The following is a 23,937-nucleotide window of genomic DNA, read 5'->3' on the forward strand; positions in this document are numbered from 1 at the left end:
TAAATTGCACATAACATTTGGCTTATGAGAAACTGCAGAATCTCACAGTAATTTGGTACGCATCTACGTGGCTTAATGCAGCAGCATCCAGAAATAACTGAGCTAGCTCCAGAAATTGTGGTTCTGGTATTAGAATTAATATAGTTGTATAAACATGGAACCTCATCTGGACTAACATATTCTCCTTTTAATGCCTTACAGTGACCTAAAATCTTAGTCTGGGAGGCCAAATATTCAGCATTTTGACTTATCTTGTTCTGCTTGGGCCTGATGCAAGGTCACAAAAAACAGTGGGCATCTTTCCACTGACACTTGGGGGCTGAACCACATCCCCTAAAATTTAAATAACTTTAAAGGCACTGTGTTAAATTACTGTTCTCTACACTGTGACATTAACTACCTGTTCTTTCTCAGCATCTCTCTGAAATACTTCCTCTTCCTCTCTTGGCTAGAGACAGCTTTTTTCTTTTTATTAGGATCCCTTCTAGCTGTGTTCATCAAGGCTAATAGGAAGGCTCAAAAAAAATGTCAGAGGCAAGCTGCGATGAGAGACTAGATGTAGCAAGAATGCTTGTGACAGAAAGATAATTCATAAACACCAACAGGTGACTTGAAACTTCACAGTATATGAAATTTTCCAGCAACAAAGTGTCAAGTAAAAACAATAAACTGCCTTTGGACTGCCTTCTGACATTGAAGCAGAAGGACGAAACACCAAAGGAATTATACAAATTTGTTCTCAAAAGCATCTGGTGAACCTCTGAGGACAACACGAAGGAGGTAAGCAGCAACAGTACTCAAAATTAATTCCTGGCTTTTAGGTATCTGTAGGTGTTTAGGATAACTCTACAGTTAGCTCTGAAGGAACGAGCTTGGATACAGAAAACTGGTATAGACACGGTATTTTGGTGCTTCACAGCTGTATTGGGGCTAAACTACTTGAAGTACCAGAATAAGCCGTATGCTGGTTAACTATTGCAAGCAGTTATTTTTGATGTAGAAGGGCATCAACAAAGCCCAAATTTAAAAATCCAGTATGTGCCTATACTAAAAAGCAAGCATAGGTTTCTCTCATCTGAGGGAGAAACCGCAGCGTTGAGGACCTGATCCCTCCAGAGGGGCTTCATGGAACCTCCGGCAGGGCCCAGCTCTGCGGCACGTTTCCCCCCTCAGCACCCGGGTCGACCCAGCCGAAGCCCTTCGCTACAAGCTGTGTGTGACAGACACGCTCGGGAGTGGCTGCGTGCGCGGGGTGCGAAGCGCCGAGGCGGGCAACGACTTTCGGGCGCCCCGGGAGCACTAACAGCTCCCCCTCGGCGCCCCGGGAGCGCTAACGGCTCCACCTCGGCACCTCGAGACCAACGGCTCCCCCTCAGCGCCCCGGGAGCACTAACGGCTCCCCCTCAGCGCCCCGCGCGCAAGCAGCCCCCTCCCCGCGCACGCTCCGCGCGGCTGCTCCCTGCCCACAGGCTGCTCCCCTCCCCCCTCCCCCCGCCGCCGCCGCTCGCGCCCCCCGGGCCGTCCCTCCCGCCCGTCCCCGTTTCGCGCCGCCCGGGCGGAGGGGCGCCGCGGCCGGCACTGCGCATGCTCCGAGCGCGCGGGGCCGCGGCGCGGTGGCGGGCCGGGCGGGGGGCGGCGGGGCTGAGGGGGGAGCGGGGCGCCCCAGCGCCGGCCGCCGCGCTCCTCCGGCGCCGCTGGGGCTCGCTGCCGCGCGGCCATCCCGCCGGCTCCCCCCGCGCCTCCGGGAGGGCCGGTGCCCCCCGCCGCGGGGGGCCGGCGGGGCGGCCGGCGTGCCGGGGCCGAGGCGGAGGGCGGTGCTGTGGGCGGCCGGCGGCGCCGAGCGATTGGCTTCGGCCCGGCGGCCGGGTTGTCAGTTGGGCTCCCGGGGGTGGCCGCTGGGAGCCTCTCGCCCAGCCCTCTGACGGGATGAAGCCTTTAGGGGGATGCGGAGCTCCTTGCAGTGTGATTAAAGCCCCTCATCCGCCTTCAGTCTGAGGGCAGGGCAGCGGGGAGGACGGGTCGGAGGGGCCTGCGCAAGGCCGGGCAGAGAGGGAGAGAGAGACCCCCTCTCCCCCCGCCCCAAACAGCCCCTTTGGTATTTCACGTATGGCTCTATAGGAGAAATCCTCTCTGGGAATATTGTGCAAGGGACGGAGCTGGTATAAATTGAAGGCGCCCGGGTTTAACTCACACTTGTGGGCGCCCAGCATGGAGATGCAGAGATGGTCCACAAGGTGGAAAACGAAAAGGTGGCTCTGGGACTCCCCTGTAACCGTGCTCATCACTCTCACCCTCCTTCTCCGGGCTGCGGAGGTCAGAGGAGGTAAGGAGGGAGCGGGGAGCGGGCGAGGGCAGTCGCCCCTCTGCGCCGGGGCGGGGGCATCCCGGGCAGCGCTGCTGCCGTGCTTCGGGGTGGGGGTGGGGGGCCGGCAGAGCCCGCCTGGGCGACGGGGGCATACCAAGGGGGGTGAAAAATAAATGGAAACGATGCAACGCTTGACTAGGGTAAAACGGATGAGGGCGAGGCAGCGAGGGGCGGCGCGGGGGCTGAGGGGTGCCGTCCCTGGGGCTCGGCGGCGGGTTCGGCGCGGCGAGGGGGCCGCGCGGGCGGGCTGGGGAGGTGGCAGAAACACTTGTTGAACGGAGCGATTTTTCCCCTCTTTCAGCGCTAAATCCAGTCCTGAAGTCATAAAGTGTGCCTGCGATTTTCGGCTCTGTTGAACTCGGTCATTAGGCTGATAAAGTTCCCCGAGTCTTGGCTGAAATGGAGCGACAAGTCTCTGCCTTCCCCTCGGAGGGGCGAGGGAAGGGGAGGCTGGGGGACGGAGGCTCTCCGCCACGATTCCCTTCATTCCGCGGTTATTTGTTTTCCCTTTGCAGCGGCTCACAGTGGGCAAACTGTTTTTCCCGGCCCCGCGGGGAGGAGAAGGCGCACTTGGGCCCCCCCGGCCGCGGGCGCCCCGCAGGTGGTCCGTGCGGGCTCCGGCTGCGCGCACGGCTAGCCGGGTGCGGCGGCGGCAGCGGTGGTGGTGGTGGGGGGCTTGCTCGCCCGCCGCCCCCGGGCGCTGCCCGCGCGTGTGCGGAGCCGCAGCGCGGAGCCGCCGGGGCCGGAGCGCTTTCGCCCGCCGCCGCGGGGGAGAGGCGGCCTCTTGCCCGCTCCCGCCGGGGCCCCCGGGCGCGTCTGGGGGCCGCCTCGGCTGCGGTTGGGGTCTTCGCTTCCCTGCGCGCCTGACGACCGTGAAGGGCGCTTAATTCTCCCAGAAGAAAGCTTTAATTTTTCGTGCGGTGTTTCCGTTTCTGAATCTCCACCGTCCGCCTCGCTAGTGGGAGCGCGGTGAGGGGCTCGGGCTTTCCGTTCAGCCCTGTGTACCTGGGCACGGCTCGGACCGTGTCACGTCGATCAGGGATTCCGCCCCCTGCTGGCCCCGTTTGCTGACAGGGGGTCAAATTTCATCCCTGTGCAATTCCACGGGCTCCGGTGGAGTTACACCCAGGACGAATTAACCTCCCGCAGCTTCCAGGGCTCGGCTGCTCACTACTGTGTTGAAACTAAATTTATTCAAGAAGGAGTATTGTAGACAAAGCCGAGACAGATTTTTATGCGACTTTTCGTGTGACCCATCACTGTAGAGCTGACTCTGTTAACCAGGATTTATGCAGATTATCTCTGCCTGGTGAGTTGGATATAGATGAAAATTTAAATGAAAATCTAAACCCAGGCAGCCCATAAGAATATCAGCATGAGTTAGCTGGTATTTACTGAAATATTTTCAGAAATATTAGGTGCACTAATTTGTTTTTAAGTGTTTGAGAGGTGTATTGAAAATGAAAAAGCTAATTTAAAAATCTTTTCCTCTGGTGTTCTGTACAAAGGACACTTCAGAAACATAAAACTTCACGTTTCCCATGTTTGAAGCATTCTGAACAGAACTCAGTACTTCAACTTTTCTGAAATACAGTATGCCATTTTCTTAGAAACTACAGGCAGCTGTGTGTTTAGGGCTTGATCTGTTATTGAAGTCAGTAAGAGTCTTTCCATTGACTACAGAGGGAGTAGAATTTGACCTAATTTCCCTAATGGAGTACAAGGGAGATATTTCTGAGTAGTCTTTTATGTATTCTAATCTTATTTAAAGTGGTTCAAAGATAAAATAGGACATACTGACTCACATTTGAAAGTAGGAGAGGGAAAATACTGAGAAATAAAACAAAATCGCATACTAAAGGGGGTAAAAAGTAAATGAAAATGATGCAACGTTTGATTAGGGTAAAATATGAATCATTGACCTTATAAGCTCTGTTAAATCCTGTATTCTTTCATTGGGTTTTCATAAATTCCACCCACATAAAGAAAATTACACAGTGTATTTATATAAAGTGCTAATCGAATAGTAATGAATTCTTTTAAAGACAATGGAATCTGTTCCATTTAGAGAAACCTCAAAAAATTCCTAAAATTCTTGACTTTTTTTCAAGTTTCTTTTTTTAACATAAAAAAAGAAAGAGAAGTATGAGGTGTCTTTCATAGTACCAAGAAGGGGGATGTGGAAGTTTTCTGATTGGGCTCCTGAGCTGTTTCTTCTTTAGACAGAAAAAGCTATAGAAGTTAGAAGCTGAATGGGAAAATTAGTGACTCATATTTGGTCAGCTCAGTGCCCACCAGATCTTAAGCAGCTCTTTTTAGCAAATATTTTTGCTTTATGACTTGGCAAAAGTAAACAAAATTCAGTATTTTAAAAGACATCCTTTGATTTTTCTTTCCCCTTCCTCACCTTTAGTACTAAATCTGTTGGTAATGTGTTTGGAATGAATAAACTCATTTACTTAAAATGGCATGGCTTCAGCACTATAAATTTTTGGTAACAGCCTGGCATCAATGCACTATTGTGATGCTGATTTAAATTTCATGGGCAAGAAATGAAAAATCAGCCTTTTTATTATTTATAAGCTTTTTCAAGCAAATGGAAATCCAGCTCTTACTCTGGGTGTAAAATGATATTAAGAATCCTGACTGAAAATGAGGCTGTGAAACTATATATAGAAAATACGTTTTGGACCTTCTGTGTAAGTGAATCTATGTCTGGACAAGCAGATTTATTTCTAATATAGTGTGCATATTTTTTACAGTCATCTTAGGAAATACAAAGGTTTCTTGTGCTTCCCCCAAACATACTTGGAAACTGGTGGGAGTTCTAGGTGCAGAAGGAATGCAGAACTGGGCCCAGTAGTAATGGCAGCACACCTTACACTGTTACTTGATAGTAATTGCTTAGTGAGTTGCACTGGAAAGATGTAGCTCTGTTTCTAAAATGAAAGCTGTTTAATATATCTGACCACTCCATCTTTACAAAAAGATGTTTTAAAATAGAAACGTATATATCTCTTCTCAAAACTGACTATTAGTGATGTAAAACTCTTAATTATAGATGCAGTTTTAAGGTTGTAACAATGTGAAACACTTTCCTCATTCCTTTATTTTACAGTAACATATTTTTGTGCATTAATTTTAGTTTAACAAAATACCACTAACCATCAGAAACAGAAGAAATACAAAGGATTCTGAGATAAATATTGACAATGTAAGCAAAAGTGATCAAATCAAAGGGAGGTTTGATTAGATTTTGAGTAACTGTTAGTGGTCCCAGCTGAAAAGCTTGTTTGAGTCCCAGGGATCAGCAGGTGAAATGGTCCTGTCTTCCCAGTATAGTGCAAAGGAGAGCTGTGTGCATGTGTCTGCTATATAATTCAGATTTTTTTTTAATTGTTTCTAAAGTAAAGTAATTATTTCAACCTCAACAGACATCTGGCAAAGAAAAATGACTCATATGTGTTGTAGATTCTCTAGAGCATGATTCTTTACATTTAATTTATAAGGAGATTTGACAAGGATTCCAGAAAGGACTGTTGAGGCTGAATGAAGCTGTTTCTTTTTACTAGCTCTGCAGAAAAGAAGATGAATACTTTCTGACTTTAATTTTTGTGTATATCTTAACAAGTATAACTTACACACACATGTTAAGTGATTTTTGGCTTTACTGTCTAGCACCTATTATTTGAATGTTACTAGGAAAACATTTTTTCTTTGATATGAGACCTGTTCTGATGCTATGGTGTTTTCTGACTGCTGAAAAAAAAATGAAAAAGCTGCTGGTAAAATTAGTGTCTGTGGCAATTGTAAAATGTAGCAAAGGAGTGGGCATCCTCAGTATGGCAATTGTCTTGCCCAAAACCATACGGTCTCCTCTAAATAGAGCCCTTAATTCCTACGGGGTTTCAGCGTAATAAAAGAGGCATGGCATTACTGCTGAAGTGGAGTTATACCTAAAACACATTGGAGCAATTATGTCTCTCCCAGATTTGTTTTGTACAGTGGTGAACAGTAGGGTTTCCATCTGCCAGCAAGATTAAGAAGTTGCTTTTCTTTTCTCAGTAAAGCTCTCTGCTGCTTTTCAGAAGAAATCCTCCCAGCATTGGTAAATTTATTGTTGTTCTGACTATTTGTTGATAATGGGGAGAATAAATTAAGCAGAGCTTGGGAGAAATTTGTAGTGTTCTAGGAATGTGAATGATATGCAATGATAAAGATTTGCCCTATGGATGGACACAGTAGAGGACAGTGGCTTTAAAGGAATTAGGTGAACACACATGCGTATTGTGAGGGCTTATAACTGTACTACCCAGTATGAAATACCAAGTTTACACACTGTAAATGTAAGGATTAATTGTTGACCTTGTTATTACAATAGTAGTAGAAGCTGGCAGAACTTAAATTCTTTTCAGCACATTATCACACATAAGGGGCTGTAAAAAACTTTGTAAATTCTAGATCTGGGACTTCAGTGCATGTCAAAGTGTTAATGCATACAGTGTGTGAAATAGAAGTTATTTGGCAGAGCTGATATGGGAGCAAAGTGTTTGCTACCAAGCTGAATTGAAAGAGGTATTATAAAATATGATAAAAAACTAAAGACCCTGATCCTGCCATGAATGATATCACTGGCAGCTAAACTCTGCATATGATCAGGATAACTGTATGTTACCAGTCGAATCATGGTTACATTGTTAAAGTCTCACTGCAGTCTAAGTTTTACTCACTGTACTATATCTGCTCACTTTATATATCTGATCAAAATATCATAGTAATCTGGCAGATTACCAGGCACTCATAGTAAAAAAAAAAAAAAGAAACATTCAAGGTTTTACAACTGTGCTGTCTGCTAAAGTAGAATTCCTGCTCAATCCTATACAACAGGTTACAGAATTGGGGTTGATTTGCTTGTCTTGCTGTCAAAAAGGGAGTTATACTTTTAACATCAGTGACAGTATGGTAAAATTTTCATGTTCCATGGTTTTAAAAGAATCATTTGTGTCTATCTCTATCTAATTAAATAGGATTCTCTAATCTGTAATTAAATAGGATTACTTTAAATGGCACTACTTGTGAATGTTCTCCTTAGCTGTATTTTGATTTTCTAAACATAATTCTATGCATATAGCTGAAAAATGTACAAATGTTCCACATCTGAAAACTCTTTGAAGCCTATTAGGATATTTCTATATAAATATCACTTTGTTTGTCTACAAACCTTTGGTTTAAGCAGCCTCAATCTCTTACATATTTAACTGCTGAGGGCACACCTTGTCTCTTACTGTAGCAATGACCATTTTTAGATTGTGTCTCTTTTTGCTATGGTAATAGAAACATGATACTCCAAGAATTTAGTACTTGTTTTGCTGATTTTCACAGTTAGAAATACTGCCTCTACTGTCTGTCCAAAAAGAACTTTTTTGATGTTTAGCAGAGGCCTGAACGCAGTTAGACACTTGTGCTGCAGATCTGGTATAATCCGCTTTGATGCAAAATAGGAATAACTTCACGGAAGTTCTGAGACAGAGCTTAAAACATTGTAAACTGATGGACCAATACAGCACTACACCAGATGATTAACTGGCCCAATATTTTATAGGTAACATGTGAAACGTTTTATGGAGTTAGGATCAGGTCTTAAATGCTCAGTTGTAATCAGTGTTGCCGAGCAAGTAATAAAAGTACAGAGTAGCTATCTAGTCTGAAAGAAGTATTTGGTATAAGTAAGGAAATAGTCACTTTTTCTGGCAAAATGTATAAAGCACAAATGAAACGTCAGATTCAAAGTCTAGGTTACCTCCCTGAATTGTGCAAATACTTGTAACTAATGAAAACCGAAAAGAACAATTCTTAATTCTTGAATGAATATTTCAGCTTACTAAGCCTGCAAGCTAACCTCATTAAAGGTCTGAGCATGTAGTTGTATATAGCTGAGTTTTCCACTCATCTCAACTTGGGATTTAAGTCTTTGGGTTTTTTTTAACTGCCTATTATACATTGGTATTAGAGAAGAGATATAATTAGTTGTTGGTGAGTATAAAAATGAGTCCCATATGTGCATAGTCTGTCTTTATTTTCTTTGAAATACCATTTCTGTATTTACTAGCTTTTGCAGCACTGGAAGTCAATGAAAACTTTCCCAATAATTGGTGTGGAAACAGAAATAGCCAATTCTGAGCACTTTTGCACAAGCCATCTGTTTGTGAAATAGTCAGTTGATCGTAGGCCATTTAAAGCATTCCTGCATCTGGATAATCTCTAGTTCTTGTAGCCATCAAATATGAAGCACTATAATGACACCTTCCCACAATGTCACCAGCCAAGAGCCCAATTAACCAATCTATCTTAAAGATAAACTGTGGGAAAACTTTAACAAGCCTGTATTTGGCAATATATGTTCAGTTAATCTCATATTTGATCACCTAGGAATAAACAGCTTGATTTTTCAGGAGCACTGTATAATTACTTTGGGTAGTTTAATCAGATTAATTTTTGTATCTTGAAAATGCTCTGTGCCTCACATTTGCAAACCACAGAACAGAGTTCATATTATCCAGTTCTGTGAAATACTTTGGTTAACGCCAATAAAAAGTATTGGCAGCTTCATGATAGGCACTGCAGGACCAGTGCTGAGATGCTTGGTCCCAGAAAGCTGTATTCTGTTATCTGCCCCAGGGGCTCTTAGTACAGAGTAGAGAGACAGGCAGTTTTCAGATTGCCAGTCCCAAAAGCCACTGAGGAAGTGCTGATCTGCCCAGAGCTGGACAGTAGGAAGTGTTAAGGACAGAAGAGTGTTTGAACCTTCTTTGGGGCTCAGACACCTGTGGCAGAGCTGCAGGGTATCATTGCTTGGGACATAGCAACTAGAACCTGCAGTGAGATGGTAACAAGGTCCATTCCTTCTAAGAACTGGGAAGCTGAATTAAGCCTTTTGAATGTAACATGCTCTTCAGTTCTCGCTCTTGGGATTTTGCTCCTGTAGTAATGCTTAATAGGGTCCTGCAATGTATCCCAAATGTCAGAAAACTGACAGTCTGTAACAAATCCAAATTCTAACACTACTAGTAAACGCTTCCCTATTCATCATTTGTGACAATGGCAGTATTTATTGCTCTTTATGTTCTTGCAAGCTTAGGTTTAGCTAGTAAACCGAATTGCTGCTAACTGTTGATAGAAACTGAGCTAATAATCTGGGAGACGGTATGCGAGGAGGGGAAAAGTTATCAGATTTCACAGCAGGAAAACTGCTGAAATAGCTTGACAAATGGTAGCTAGACTAAACCTATGTAGAAAAACTTGACAAAATTTCTATTTAAGACTGATTTGCAAAGAAAATCTTTCCTCTCTTTCTGGACTAACAGCACTGTTCTAAGAGGTCAGCAGCAGAAATTGAAGCTTAGCCGTCTCTTCATGAAAATACTTTGTGAACAAGAAAAATTCTCAACTCTTATCTTTATTAAGCCTTTGGCTTCCTAATAAGTGTTACTTAGAAACCATCATCATGCTAGTTTTTAATTCTGCCCACCTGTAGAATGCGTGGAGAGCCCTTAGAATGAGCACTTATAGTTATGAAGATTCCAAATTTTAAGAAAAGTCACTAACTGTCGGCTATTATGCCTCTAATAGGTACCATGGTTTCTATAAACTGTGGAACAGCCAGGATTTTCTATATAAGTTTCTAAATATATACCTAGAAATCTAACCATAGGTGTCCTTTTCAGGAAACCTTGGACACAAATATAAAAAGTCCCTTCATCAGTAGCCACCAAATATGCATATGTTAGCCTACCAGTCTATAATAGTTTCTACTCTTTAAATGATCTGACACAGTAAAATAAAACTGGCCTAAGCTTTAAAAAAGCACCATTTAGAATTAAAGATGAATGTTTCAACACTCAGAAGTTTTAGTTTTGCAGTATTTCCAATGAAACAGATTTAACTGGCAGAATGAAACATATTTCCATTGAAAAATATAAAGTAAAATAGTAATGATTTAGAAACATTAGTCTTATTCCTAAAAGTCTCAGATAATTCTTTTTTATTGGGGTGAATTAAGCTGTTTAGTGCTCCAGGGTTGTCTCTCGCCAATTGTGAGTTAGTGACACTGTTATAGGGTATTTCTGTGGTCATTTCTGATGAATTTTCACTTTCACATTAATCAAAAGAAGGGCCTTGCTGATGAATAATGATAACTCAGGAAGCAAATCAATAATGTTTATTGAATTTGGAAAGGGAAAAGTTGCAGTTACTAAAGGTATTACAAATAAAGCAAACAGTTGCACATTGAGTTTTCTAAGACATATCAGTATAAAGTAAATGAATACTGGTTCTTTTTTTCCTTGAGTTTGGTTATTATTTGTGTTTAAAATATGTCTGCTGCCATGCTCTCTGAGAGCATCTTATAAATAATGTAGATGAACATAACCCATAAATAGGGAAGGATCATTGTACTTGAGCTCTCTTACAAAACTTAAAAACCCAGGTGTTACCTGACCAAAATATAAATATCAATAGGATTTCAACTTCTGTGCTTTATTAGGCACCTGAACAAAGAGAAAATTTTTTCTGATCTAAATGAGTCATCCCTTGAACAATTTCTGATGGGAATGAATTCTGGAACCAAAGGTTGCCACAACAGTCACCTTACTGTCATATCAGTCCTGGAGGGCCTCCTTTCAAGGCTTCACTTGCTTTTAAAAATCCAGGAGCTGATTGTTTTCCTCTGTATCCCCTATCTGCCACAAGAGTATGTCTTGAACTGTTCAGTCATTAGTCAACCAGCACTTTTAACTTCAGCTAAAATTATTTGATGTACAGCTTGCAGAAAGAGAACAGATGCCAAGTTTGGGATCACCTACAAAAAGGTTCAGGGCTATCTTAGGTTCTAGTAAAGCTCCTATGTGGCTTGCAGCAAGTTCCACAAAGAAGAGAAGAAAACTCAAGGTGGTGGGACTTCCTAGATAAGAAGGACAATTGTGCATTCTGACTTTCTTGGATATCTCTTAAAAGAATAATCAAATTCACTCAACAGAACTCTTATCTGAATGACTAATATCTTTTCAATCCACAGGTATTGAGGGCCACTGAGAACAAGTGATAGGATCACTTGAGATGCTTAACCTCTTAAGATCTGACTAAGCTAAACATGAAATACTTAGTGATATCCACAGTAGTGGGGAATTGCGGCCACTCTTAGAGTTGACCCGTAAACTGTTTTTCAATAGAGCTTTACGTAGGAAAGGATGGTTAGTAACTTTTTTGTTAACTGATTAGCCTGTATAGATCAAAAAAGGCATTTTTGAGGAAGCAATGCAAAAGTATGCCGAAAATATATTCTTCTGCAAATAAAAAATTTCTAGTAGTGAAGCATCCAGGTCATCTTCCAACTATCAGTGGAACAAATGTGACACTGAATTTGTCAATTGATTTGCAACAGGAACAGACTAAAATTACTGGCAAGATACTGTGAGTGGAAGCTGATAGGTATGCTAAGAAGCAGCAGCTCAAGTGTTTCATATGCTTACGTGTAAATTGACATGTACACACTAGCTGCCTAGAATGACTGGGGACAGAGCTTTTTACTTAGTTGTATCAGTGGAGCTCTGTTTGTGTTGCATTTAATGACCATACCTAACATTTACATTAATGTTTCTGACTAGACTGATTTGAGTAAACCTTATCTAGTAGCTATTCTGATATTGTTTCTGTTTGGTTCTCTCTCTATCAATAGTACACTGGTACACAAGACTCATGGATCAGGGTTTTCTCATGCTTTTCAAAGAAAAATTAATTTTAGGTTAAAACCCATTGAGGCTTCTGGCCCAAACACGTGTTTTAAAAATTAATATAAAAATAACCTTGGTTCTTTCAAAATTGTTTCAGAAACAGAATTACTCAAGAAGCTTAATTGTTTAAGGTTACAGGCTAGTTTCAGAAACTGATCATATGGAAAGAGGTTGTTTTGCTGGTTTCCGTTTTGTCTTTTTACTTTGTCTTTACAGCCAGAAAACTGCCTGTAGTAGTTGGCAGAGGTAGATAATATCTGGTAGACCTTGGATAGATCCAAATATTTTGATTTCACATTGCATCACTTTTGCTATGTTCAGCAAAGGCAACAATGAGTGTCTTAGCACATATGTGGAAAGCCTCTTTTTTTTTTTTTTTTTTTTTTTGGATCATCATTGCAGTTGGTCAGTAGTTAGAAAACTGTAGGTCTTAAAAGCTTTTGCTGTAAATCAAAACCTTTTCATAGCTTTAAAGTTGTTAAAGATACTAGCTTTACAAGGTGATTCTATCTAGAAAGACATGTATATATGTGTGTGTGTGTGTATATATTTATGTATGTATGTTTTATCCTTTTACCCAAAATAGCTGCTGCTGGTGTAGATCCAAAGACACCTCTGCTAACATTAGATGTTTTGAGCCATCTTTTTTGTGTACCATACAGTTAGCCTTTGGAGGGTAAATGGGTTTTATTACAGTGCAGAATTTTAATGGTGGCTGCTGAAGCACAAGTAAGAAACTCTATTGCCTGTCATTGATCTCTTAAGTTTGCAATGATCTCTGTTATAGCATACATATAAACTAAGAAAATATGATTAAACACAATTCAGATGTAATTATCATCTCCTCTTGTATTTAAATAAATCCTGGTGCCAAGAATCAGGCCTGGCCATACCAAGGCAAATTCTCTTGCTTCTAATACCTTGTCCCTGTTCTCATAATGTGAATCACTTTATTTAAGGGTCATCTGCTCATCTATAAGAAGCATTCCCATAGAGAGATGTGGAATGATAACTTATTCTAAAAAATTGGGATCCTTCCCCTGGACAAGGCGTCTTGAAGTCCCATGGTAAATAAGTCATCAGCGCAGATTGTGCGTCTGAAGGAGTTCAGTTTCTGCATTGTTGTACAGTTTCTCAGTCCCTCATTCCCTTAATTCCATAACCTGTGTTGCTCTTACCCTGGAACTTCCTCCACAGGCAGTTTCTGCCAAGAGAAAGGGAGAGCCACATTAGGTAACAGGTTCCCAGTCAGATATATCATGAAATCAAAGTGAAAGAAGAGATTCCTCTCATTCTATAGAACAAGTGATGCTTATTTATGTCATTTTAACATATCAAAAATTAAGAATATGCTATTTTTCCAGCTTCTGCTTAACTCCAGAAATAATCACATTGACAATTCACTGCTTGTTAAGCATTATGCGATATAAAGGCACTAGAACTTGATCCGTATGTGTAGTGTCAGTATCAGTATTAATAATGATGATATGTGTCAGATTTTATTTCCATTTACAGGTTATGGAAGGAAGTGAAAACTCAGATATTTTTAACTGTGAATATACAATCAAAATGTAGTTCAGATATTTTCAGAGTTTCTTTTCAATCTATAGTTGCATTATCTTATTTAAAAGCTGTTGTAGGTATTAACACACTAAATATAATATGCTGCTGTAGCCTTTAAAATAAATACATCCTCATATCTATAAGAAGTCTAGGCTTGGAAATGCTAACAAAAACTGGAAATCAGTTTCTATATGCATTTTCTTCCTCTTCAAAGAAACAAAAAAACACAGGAGGTTTCCCTGACACAATTTGCTCCTGATATTCTGTGCTTACCTGAGAATATAAAAGTGTGATATAACATCCAGTTCACAATTACTTAAGTCCGCTGACTTGTAGGCGCTCCTAATATATTCGGCAAGACCTAGATCAGAATCCTATTATTCAGCTCGCAATATTTGATATTTTCCTCTTATTTTTCAGCAGAGAGGTGAAAGCAGAGGTGTGCGTTTTAGCAGGGGAGTTTCTTACTTAAGATACTTTTGCACAATTTTGGTACCATTTAAAGCAGCTTAAAAGATTTTTATATCTCTGTCATTCTGGCTCTTTTTTTCCCCAAGCTTTCTACTTAATCCATGTGGAAGAAAGCTAAAGGGAAAACAAAGGGAGAAGATTAAATACGGCTTAGGTGTTACATTTCATAGGAAATATTCTGAACCTGATGTTCTCATTCATGCCAGTATAAATGTGAAAAGTTCACTGAGTGAATGGATTTACTTCAGTCATACCATGGTGACGAAGACCAGAATTTGGCCCTATAAATTTAAATATTAAAAGTTACAAGTTATTTCTGCTCTTGAGCTGTTATGTCATTAAATTTATCTTGTGCTTTCACTCCTTTATTTTTGGAAGCAAGGCACTTATGCTATAGCTAATGAATTAATACTTTGGCATGTTGAAAAATACAACACTCATGATCTTATCTCACATAATTCTGTCTTTAAAAAAAAAAAAAAAAAAAGAGTGATATTTAAAGAATAACTTTCCTCAATCTTTCCAGATATCCCAGCCCTTTTAAACTCTGCTCTTCTGGGTGCTGCTATATAGTCCATTAGTTCAGTGAAAGTTGTACATGTCTCTTTGAACTCTGTTTTTTGAATCAAGGACATACGCTGCTGAGCTTCGCACTAGGATATTTGGGGAGGAGAACAATCCCTTGCGATTTGTTCTCTCTCAATGGACAAACAGCACAGTGGAAACCTGCTTTTTGAATGTGGTCTGATACTCAGGAGAAATTCATCTAAAAGTGAAGGATTTGCCCTGACAAAGAGGCTTTTTTTCAAAAGGTTATTTGGGGGTTTTGGCTGACTTGACCCTAGGAGGCAGCCTGCAAGCAGCAGTCCAGTGTGGCCATAAACATCTGCATAAAGAGGCCAACTTTGGTAAATCTCTGGCAAATTTGCCATGCAAACACAGCCCAATTTTTAAAGCTGATGACTAAGTTTTGCAAGCAGAATTAATTGCACTTCCCTAAGACTGGTGAACAGAGCTTTTGCATGATGGTTATTTATTGGTTATTTCCTTGTGTTCCCAAATCTTAGCACCAAATCAGAAGGATGCAAATCTATTACATCATAGATCATTAATTTGCAGTTATCTTTATTTCTCTTCATAGAGAATTATTCAGGGAATTAGATCAGAGGGTAAAATGATTTAGGCAAGCTGAATGATATATACTGTAAGGAAGCTCTTGTGAGAGACTCTAGATCTGCCAGTGTCTAGGTTACATTAACACTGCTGCATATAAATACAAGCTGTAATCCTAATCTGTGGCTTTTGCACTGGTGTCATTTGTCTGTTTCTTACCATTCCCAGACATCCTCTGGGGGAGGAGTGTTAGAGAAGAGACAGTTTTAGGAAGAGAGCTGGGAAGAGCTGGAGCTCCCAGGGAATGGTGATGCTGAGCACTGCAGAGCCTCCAGAAAGTGGCAGAGAGAAGCCACAAGTTCAGTTGATAGCTTCCAGCCAAAGCTCATACTGGGCTAGGTGAGCTCTCTTTTTCCCTCTCCACCATGATCTTCTTAGCAGGTCAGTTCTTCACTCGGTGAGGACTTCTTATCCTCCTTTGTACTTCAGAGACAAATGGGATACCTCTAAGCAGTTGTGATTTAAGCTCTGCTATTTTTCAAGACCCATCCTATTTTTTACTGGATTCCTTAGAATAAAGTATGTCTGTGTGCTGTGTAGCATATTGAGAGTGACTATGTCCAGTACTTCCTGTAGAGGCATTTGTGCAGATGATCTGAATGTGCACAGTCGGGTCATCAAGGATTTTGAGACTAATGTCAGCCTGGTCAGAGCTACTGAACTAGGCTCCCATAGTTCCATAAAATGTGTAAAGTCCTCAAATACATCAAGACAAAATTTCCAGCAAGGAAAAGAGGGTGTGTCTGCAGAAATCCAAATATATGGTAGCCCTGTGCATGGCTTCACACAGGAAGAGAGTAGGGCAGAAGTGCTTTACATAGTGAGGTGTTGTTTTCAGCTGGGGGGTGACGATAACAGCTGTAAGGAGAGTTCCATGCCTGCCACCTCCCAGCTGAGGTACATCACTGGTTGCATCCTAATCTGCGCACTTCAGGAGACTCAAGACTAGGATAAATAATGACACACCCAAGAATGTTGTAAAAACATATGTGAAAATGAGGCGCAAATTCAGTCAGCCAGTTCATTTCACAGGCATATCCAAATGATATGTAGGTTTCTATCAAAAGCAAATTTTTGATTAAGAGGCATATTAAAGTTTATACGTTCCTACCTGGATTATCTAAAGAACTTCGTTAGGATCACAGCACTTCTTACCTATTAGTCAAAGTGGTTATCTGAAATCTATTACATAAATTAGGGAAGCAATTTCTGTTACTCATAGCTTCTATTTATGAAATCAGTCATGTTATTATTAGATATAAACCGCCTACTTTTTTTGCTGAAGTTACTTCATGTACCTTGTCTTTTGTATCTAGAAATCATTGTAAAGTCACTCTAATGTTTTTGCTATGAAATCCCTTGACTTGCAGTTTGCGGAAATAAATGTCACTTCTGGACTACTCTTATGATTATTTGGTATTTGTGGTTTGAAAATTGCTCTGCTCTATCTAGCAGCAGAACTAGTGGGGAGCAATGAATAAGCTTGTTCATGAGTGAATACTCTTCCAGTCAGCCAGGCAAGGAGTAGCCATTATTCTAAAAATGAATGAAGAATAAGAATCTGCTACAAATTATAGAAAAGGGCAAAGGAAAAAGGAATGTAGCAGTGGTTGATTTATACAGCCACTTGGAATTTGTACTGATATTTCCAGTGACTGCTTTTATATTACTTTACCAGTTCAAATTATTATAGATACTGCAAAAATATCCATCAATTAATAGAAAACAGTACGGAAAATTCTTCAGGATGGTAATATCTGTAGAAGCATGTGGAGTAACTGTAGTATGAGTCATTACATTCCTCATGAAACTGCATTATACCCACTAAAATTATTTAGCCAATACTTATCAGAGAGGTAGGGCTAATGTTTCAACAATGTGCAGATTTTGAAACTTTACTTTCAAGAGTATGTAAGCAAAATTACTTGAATCTGTAGAATATATGGTTTTAAGTCATGGAGTTAACTAAGGTTTATATTGTAGCATTCATTCAAAATGTATTAACTTGTAACAAACCTTGGCTATTTGGTCTATATTTGATAACATGATTTGATGGAAAATGGAAACAAGAAGTTGAATGATGTAAAACCATTTTAAAGAAGGTCACTTAAGCATTTTTATGAATATATTTTAACGTAGAAAAAGTTATATGCATTCTAGGCTGATTAAGAAAACGTCAGAATTTTTTTTTTTAAAGAGTACACTTCTGGTGTTATTCAAAGTTAGGTTTAACCACAAAGTTGACTGCTTAATATTTGGCAATGCCAGGAGGTGAATAGGATGAACTATTTAAACTTAATTTTGTTCACATGTGCTATTGATAGAGAAAATACCACAATGATTTCTGAGATGCTACAGTGTGAGGAAAAACAGTAACATTGGCTAGAACTGTACAAACAATAAAAAGAAGTAAGTACAGATGTTTCAGTCAGTGATTCTAATTAGTTTATCACTTTGCCTATGTTTTCAAACTCTTAATTTGTTGTTGGTAAATATTTGAATAGTTGAATATTCACGAACAATGGATTTTGAGCCTGGATTCTACATTTGCTGACTCATAAAATGAATAATAACAGAAAATAAATTAGCTATAGTTAATGCCACAGAGCAGTTCAAAAACATGAAAAAGGGACACATCTATCAAACAAATTTCTCCACTTTAACAGTGAAAGTCATCCAAAACTTTGTTGGCAGACTTTATCTGAAAATACAAAGACTGCAGCATAGTCCCAGTGGGGAAATGGTCAGTTAAAATTCGGTTTCCATTTAGAAAAATAAATTAATGTAGCCAAGGTCTGTAAGGAGTATGGGAATGAACACCCTAATATTTCCCAGGAAAAAATTATGCAGTAGGCAAGCTACATCATGTCACTGTCTCTGTTGAAGTATTTGTCCATTTGTACTTCACCCTTTTGCTATGGTGGTAATTTATCTATTAAGAGTTTATTTTTACATTTTAAAATCATAGCATATTGGTCTCAGAGCAGTAGCAGCTCTGGATTTCTTAGGATCCACAACTGTGTGCTGTTAGTTACAGAAACGGCACATTTGAAATTTGACTTGAAAATAAGGCTTTGTATCTTTAACAAGAATAAATAAAAAGTCCTGCTCCTGAGATGCAATAACCCCTTGCAATAGTACAGCCTAGAGACTGATTGGGTAGATAGCAACTCTTCTGAAAAGGACCTACGGCTTCTGATGGACAGCAAGTTAAACATGAATCAGTTGTGTGCCCACACTGGGCTGTATCAAAAGAAGTGTAGGTAGCAGACTAAGGCACATGTCATTTGTTCAGCAGTCATTAGACCACTTCTGGAATCCCCAATACAAGAAAGTTTTTGATAAACTGGAGCAAATCAAGCAGGTGGCTGCCAGGATTTTTGGGGACTGGAGTGGGTGGTCTGTGAGGAGAGACGTCAGGAAATGGGCCTGTATAGCCTGGAGAAGGGAAGGCTTAGGGGGCACCTAAAGGCAGCTTTCCAATACCTAAGCAGATATCCTCAAGAAAACAGAGCAGTGCTGTTCAGAGATGCACAGTGGGAGGAGGCATGATGACAAGCATCAGCTGAAATGGGAGTTTTCAACTGGATACAAGTAAATGGTTTTCAGCATTAGCACACCCAAGCATTGGAGCAGGTTGCCAGAGGGGCTCTGGGTTCGCCATGCTTGGAGGTTTTCAAGACCAGACTGGACGAAGCCCTATAAACAAACTATATCCTATAAACAAAGAATGTCACAGCTCTTTAAGGACCAACTAGACTGTCCCAAGTAAAGATCTGAAGAAAGGCTTGATCCAGACAAATACTGGATACAAATAAAAGAAAATAGTTATCCCACTACCTCACCTTCTTTGGTTTTCTGTTTGAAGACCACCCCCCTGCAAATCGCCTTGTCAAACTAACCCTGGTCCATCTAACTATATCCCTTTTCTGATGTTAGCAAAGGTGGAAGGGAAGTAATTCCCCAAACCTGGACCAGTCCTTTCACTCCTTGCAGGCAAAACAGGTAAATTTTTCTTTCTCTAACAAGATGAGGGAAGAAATCAGCCTCTTGCTTATCCCTTTGTGACTGAGAAGGCAGTCATATGTAATTAGAATATATTTCATTGTTAGTGGACAGATGAGATTCTGGCAGCAGATTATTGGTAGCTGAATGCTTCTGAAAATTTTGTGCAAGCTTTTTAAATCAGTTACACTCCTTAGAAATCACTTGTTAAAAGAATGTGTGTTGCAAATTTCACTAACCAAGATTCCCTGAATTTGGGAAACAGTGATTTTCAATTTGTGGTCAAGCTGTTCAAAAATTTGATCATAGCTATTACACTGGAGGGGATGAAATCTTACATATTTGAAAAATGAATAATCCTGTTAAAACAATATTCTTGTCTAGGAGTTATCTGCAATAAATCAAAACAGGATGCAGCTACTGTTATGATTACACATATGCTTTTGCAATGAAATTCATTTCGTTTTTAAAGGCTGCATACTTTGGAAATGCAAGATGAGTAATTCTTTTTGTTGTTATTTTTGTTGCTTTTTCAGCTGAACCAGTTGATGTGCTAAAAGCATTAGAATTTCACAATTCACCAGAAGGAGTATCAAGAACAGCAGGATTTTGCACAAATAGAAGGGATTCAAAAGGATCAGATGTCGCCTACAGAGTTTCAAAAACTGCACAGCTCAGTGCCCCAACAAAGCAGCTGTACCCAGGTGAGATTGTCAGAAAGCTATTACTCTGGTAAATTTTCTTATTGCCTATGTTTTCACACTGTCTAAAGCACAACATGTAGCCCATCATCAGTACCACAAAGCACTTCTGTTACCCTTCAGTTGGAGTTGTGTCAGCATAAGAACATTCTCTTTACCCACTGAATGAAGCCATTTTTAGTGCCTTCATTTATAAAGCTCTTCACCAGAATCTGTATCACTGGCAGAACTAGCCTGTAAGTCATTTTACCTGTTTTTTCATCACTCTGTCTGAAGGGAAGCTTGTTTGGTGACTTTAGTAAGTTTCTTCCTCCAGTTTCAGGAGCAGTCCACTTAAAAGCAGATTTTTTTGGAGCAATGCTGCAGTGGTAGGAATGAATTGTATTTCGTGATTGCAAAATCATTCCCAGGAAAAAAAATACATATTTTGTATGTTCACTTAACTCATCTGTTCACTTTTTTATTTGTGGTGGAAATTGAAGAGATAGTCACTACAGAAATTTATTTATGTTAATTTTGTTCGCAGTTCTTCACTTTTGAATATACCATCTCAACCAAGCTACATATAAGTTAAGAGTTGTCCAGCTGAAAATATCATTCACTGAGTAGCATATTACAGTCTGCATTGTCATTAGTATAACTATATGTGTAATAAATTACTACTTCACCTAAGTGAGGTTAGCAGGATATGGACTGGACTTTCCTTAAAAAATGCAAAAATGATCCAGTATATTGAAAAACTGCACAATATAATAAATTGGCACCTTTACATTCAGCGTTTTACAATGTCTTTCATTGAAGTTGAGTGGTATAGCAAAACTTTTAATGAGCATTCAAATACAACTGGACAAAGACTGAACTGATTTTCAATCACTGACATTTTTAAAAGTTTAGAACAGAACAAGCACTTTCTGCTAAACCAAAGCCTGAGAATCTAGACATTCCCTGGGAGGAGCTTGGGTTAACTTGCACTCAAGAGGAGATCTGTCAGCTATAGCAAAAATTGCTCATTTGGTTCCTGAATGCCAGAACAAATAAGTACATGATGTTGCTTGCTGACATCTACATTTCTGTAGCCTTTGACAATCTTAATTTAGGCATGCTTCTTTTTAATGCTTTCAGTTTCTGCATTACAGCTGGGATAAGTTTGCTCGATTTCACACATCTGTTGCAACTCTTCTGCATGTGGGAGGTACTAAAAAGCATTGCTTACAGTATAAAAAGAAACCATCACAAAACCTTCATATAGGAAAATACCATACTACTCTCTGCTTCAATAAAAAACCTAGAAATATTTTTTAGGAGGTGATTATGGTAATTACTTCTTTTTGAATTTTGTGGAAGAGGAATCCTCTCCCCACCACAAGAAAAAAAAATCCTTCTTTTTCAGATAATATTCTTAAAGATATTTGGGTGACTATATAGCTTTTACTTAGTGCTCTGTAATAGAGGAAAGACTACAGAAGGTGTCCAAGACAAGACTCAGTTGTGAGACATCATTTTAGCTAAACAGAACAACAAGTTATAATATATCCTGTGCTTGCTTTAATCTAACTCCCACAACTAATCAGGAAGTATCTTTTAATTACTTAATCTGGTAATTACAGCTAAGTAATGTTTTAGTTATTATAGCTCAAAGGGAGCTAATAGTAAAAAAAAGTTGGAAGCCTCAGTATACCTACCTGTAAAAATGGATCTAATAATATTTGCCAGCTTCCCAGAATATAATGAGCCTTGATTTCACTGGCTGAAAGGTGTTATATAATTGTGAAGAATCATTCAGATAAGTGCTTAGATTTTTGTTGCACTGTTTGTTTATATTTTCTTAGTTATCTGTTCCAAAAGCATATAAGAATGACAGGAATAGCAATTCATGCATATACAAAGATTTTTTCTAGTGATTTTCCCTCTGGTATTGTTCAAATATAATCATACCGTTTCTATTACATTAAGATATAATTGTTTCAGACAAGAAATTTAAAAGTAGTTGAGAAGGCTTTGATAACTGTTTCAGACAAGTATCCAAGAACTGTACATAGCCATACATAAAGATTTTTTTAATGCACTTTCTGTTAGGATGTTATTTGTTTTCTGGCTTTTTAAATTAAACTGTGCTTGGAGGAAATGTACTTATAATCATACAATGTATGTACAAGGTAAAACATTTGGGAATATTATGTCAGATACAGCACAATATGACTGAACTGCAGCACATTACTTATATTTAGTCACCTTTCTTAGAAGGGTCGCTCAGTTGTTTTTTCTTCTCCATAGGATGTTGTCTGATGGAAGAGCATATGCTCAGACTAGATGAATTAGTGTCACCTGCCTTAAGCATTTTCAACATATCTTTCAGATTTACAGTTCATACAAGGCAAGCATTCAGTGCTTTTCAAATCATCTGTTTGGCCTTCCTTCTTCACAGTCATCTTTTCTGTCTTTCTTTTTCTACTTCTGCTGTCATCTATTTACTCTGATATTAGAACCTATAACATAGTTTAATTAAACAAATTAAAGCAACAGCTTTGCTTTATCATTAACAATCTTGACCAAAAGCGCATTAAATGTTTCCTATTTATTGCAGTGACCTTTGGTCCCTTTGAAATAAGATCTCACAAGGCCTAAATTGGTCTACGTTACTACAATGTTTCAACTTTGTGTAACTACAAAGTTTAAAGATGGTAGAAAGCACTTGAAACAGCATTGCAGCAGACAGTACAGTAAATGTAAGACCAAGGATTTCCTATTTTAGAATAGAGTAGTATGTCCTTTTAAAAATGACATTTTAATACCTTTTGGTTTCATATTGTAATTAACAAGTTAATGCCATTAATAGCTGGTTTTCAGGAGAAACTTCATGGAATCTTTGAAGAGTTTTCCCACAATAGCTATCTTAGAAACAGTCCTAGATTTTCTCCAATGGAAAAAAAGACTTCCTAAATCAGATTTAAGTCTTGAATTCTTTCATGCTTTTATTCATTACAAAATATAATTTATAATATTTTATTAAAATTTACTCTGTTATTTTATTAAAACATTTAAGAACATTTTACCCATGCTCTCCTGCACTCAAAGTTGCAGTTATACACATTTTAAAAGAATGTATATGCCAACATTACAGTTAGATTCTAATCCCTCTATTGCTAGCATGTCAAAGCCCTGCTGAGGCCATGTTGATCCAGTGTGTATTCTGTCTTTTAGAATCTCGATCTTACACTCATTGTTATTAAGCCTAATAAACTTTCACTTCAAGTCAAATGCAGATTTACAATTAGATTCAACAGGAGCAGTAGTGAGTACAAACCTCTTTATAGACAAGCAGTATCCATTTTTAATTTTTTTTGCTTGTAGTTGTAAAAGTTGAAATGATGATTTGAAACGATGATATATAATCTCTACTTCAAAGAGACAGCATCAGGGAGCCAGTGGAAATAAGATGCTCTTTGTTTTCGCCTGGAACTCCCATTAAATAAGACTATGCACGTATTTTTTTCAATAAGTTATTCACAAAATGATCCTGGAAACATTGAAATATTTTATATATACATATATGTATTATATATTGCAAGAGAGAAACTAAAACAAATGGCCATCAAGGGAGATCAAGTGACTGAGAACAAATGTGCTGTAATGGCAATACTTATTTTGTTGACTGAAATTGTAGAGCACACTTGAATTGCTAAAAAGAAGAGGAAAAGAAAAAATAATGAATTTGAAACTTTTATTTCTTGCATATATTATATTTCCACGTAAATTCACAATAATTTTACAAATCCAGTTTTTAACAACTCTTAAGGTATATCTTTTGGGAAGTAAAGTGAGATCAGAAAGAAAAGAGGAGAAGAAAAAAATTCCCTAATGTAATTCGTTA

At 39.3% G+C, this 23,937-nt stretch overlaps 1 protein-coding gene across 1 annotated transcript in view; it reads left to right on the forward strand.

The window, feature by feature from the left end:
* The first annotated feature begins 1,762 nt into the window (after positions 1 to 1,762).
* The window catches only part of COL11A1 (collagen type XI alpha 1 chain), a 170,839-nt gene continuing 148,664 nt past the window's right edge, over positions 1,763 to 23,937 (forward strand). Inside the window, exons 1-2 of the mRNA XM_026111218.2 lie at positions 1,763 to 2,323; positions 19,902 to 20,069. Coding sequence (XP_025967003.2) covers positions 2,209 to 2,323; positions 19,902 to 20,069 — 283 coding nt within the window. The 5' untranslated portion in view covers positions 1,763 to 2,208. The remainder of the gene's footprint in view (positions 2,324 to 19,901; positions 20,070 to 23,937) is intronic.

This window comes from Dromaius novaehollandiae, chromosome 8 (genome assembly GCF_036370855.1).
Source record: "Dromaius novaehollandiae isolate bDroNov1 chromosome 8, bDroNov1.hap1, whole genome shotgun sequence".
In the NCBI taxonomy this organism is placed as follows: domain Eukaryota; kingdom Metazoa; phylum Chordata; class Aves; order Casuariiformes; family Dromaiidae; genus Dromaius; species Dromaius novaehollandiae.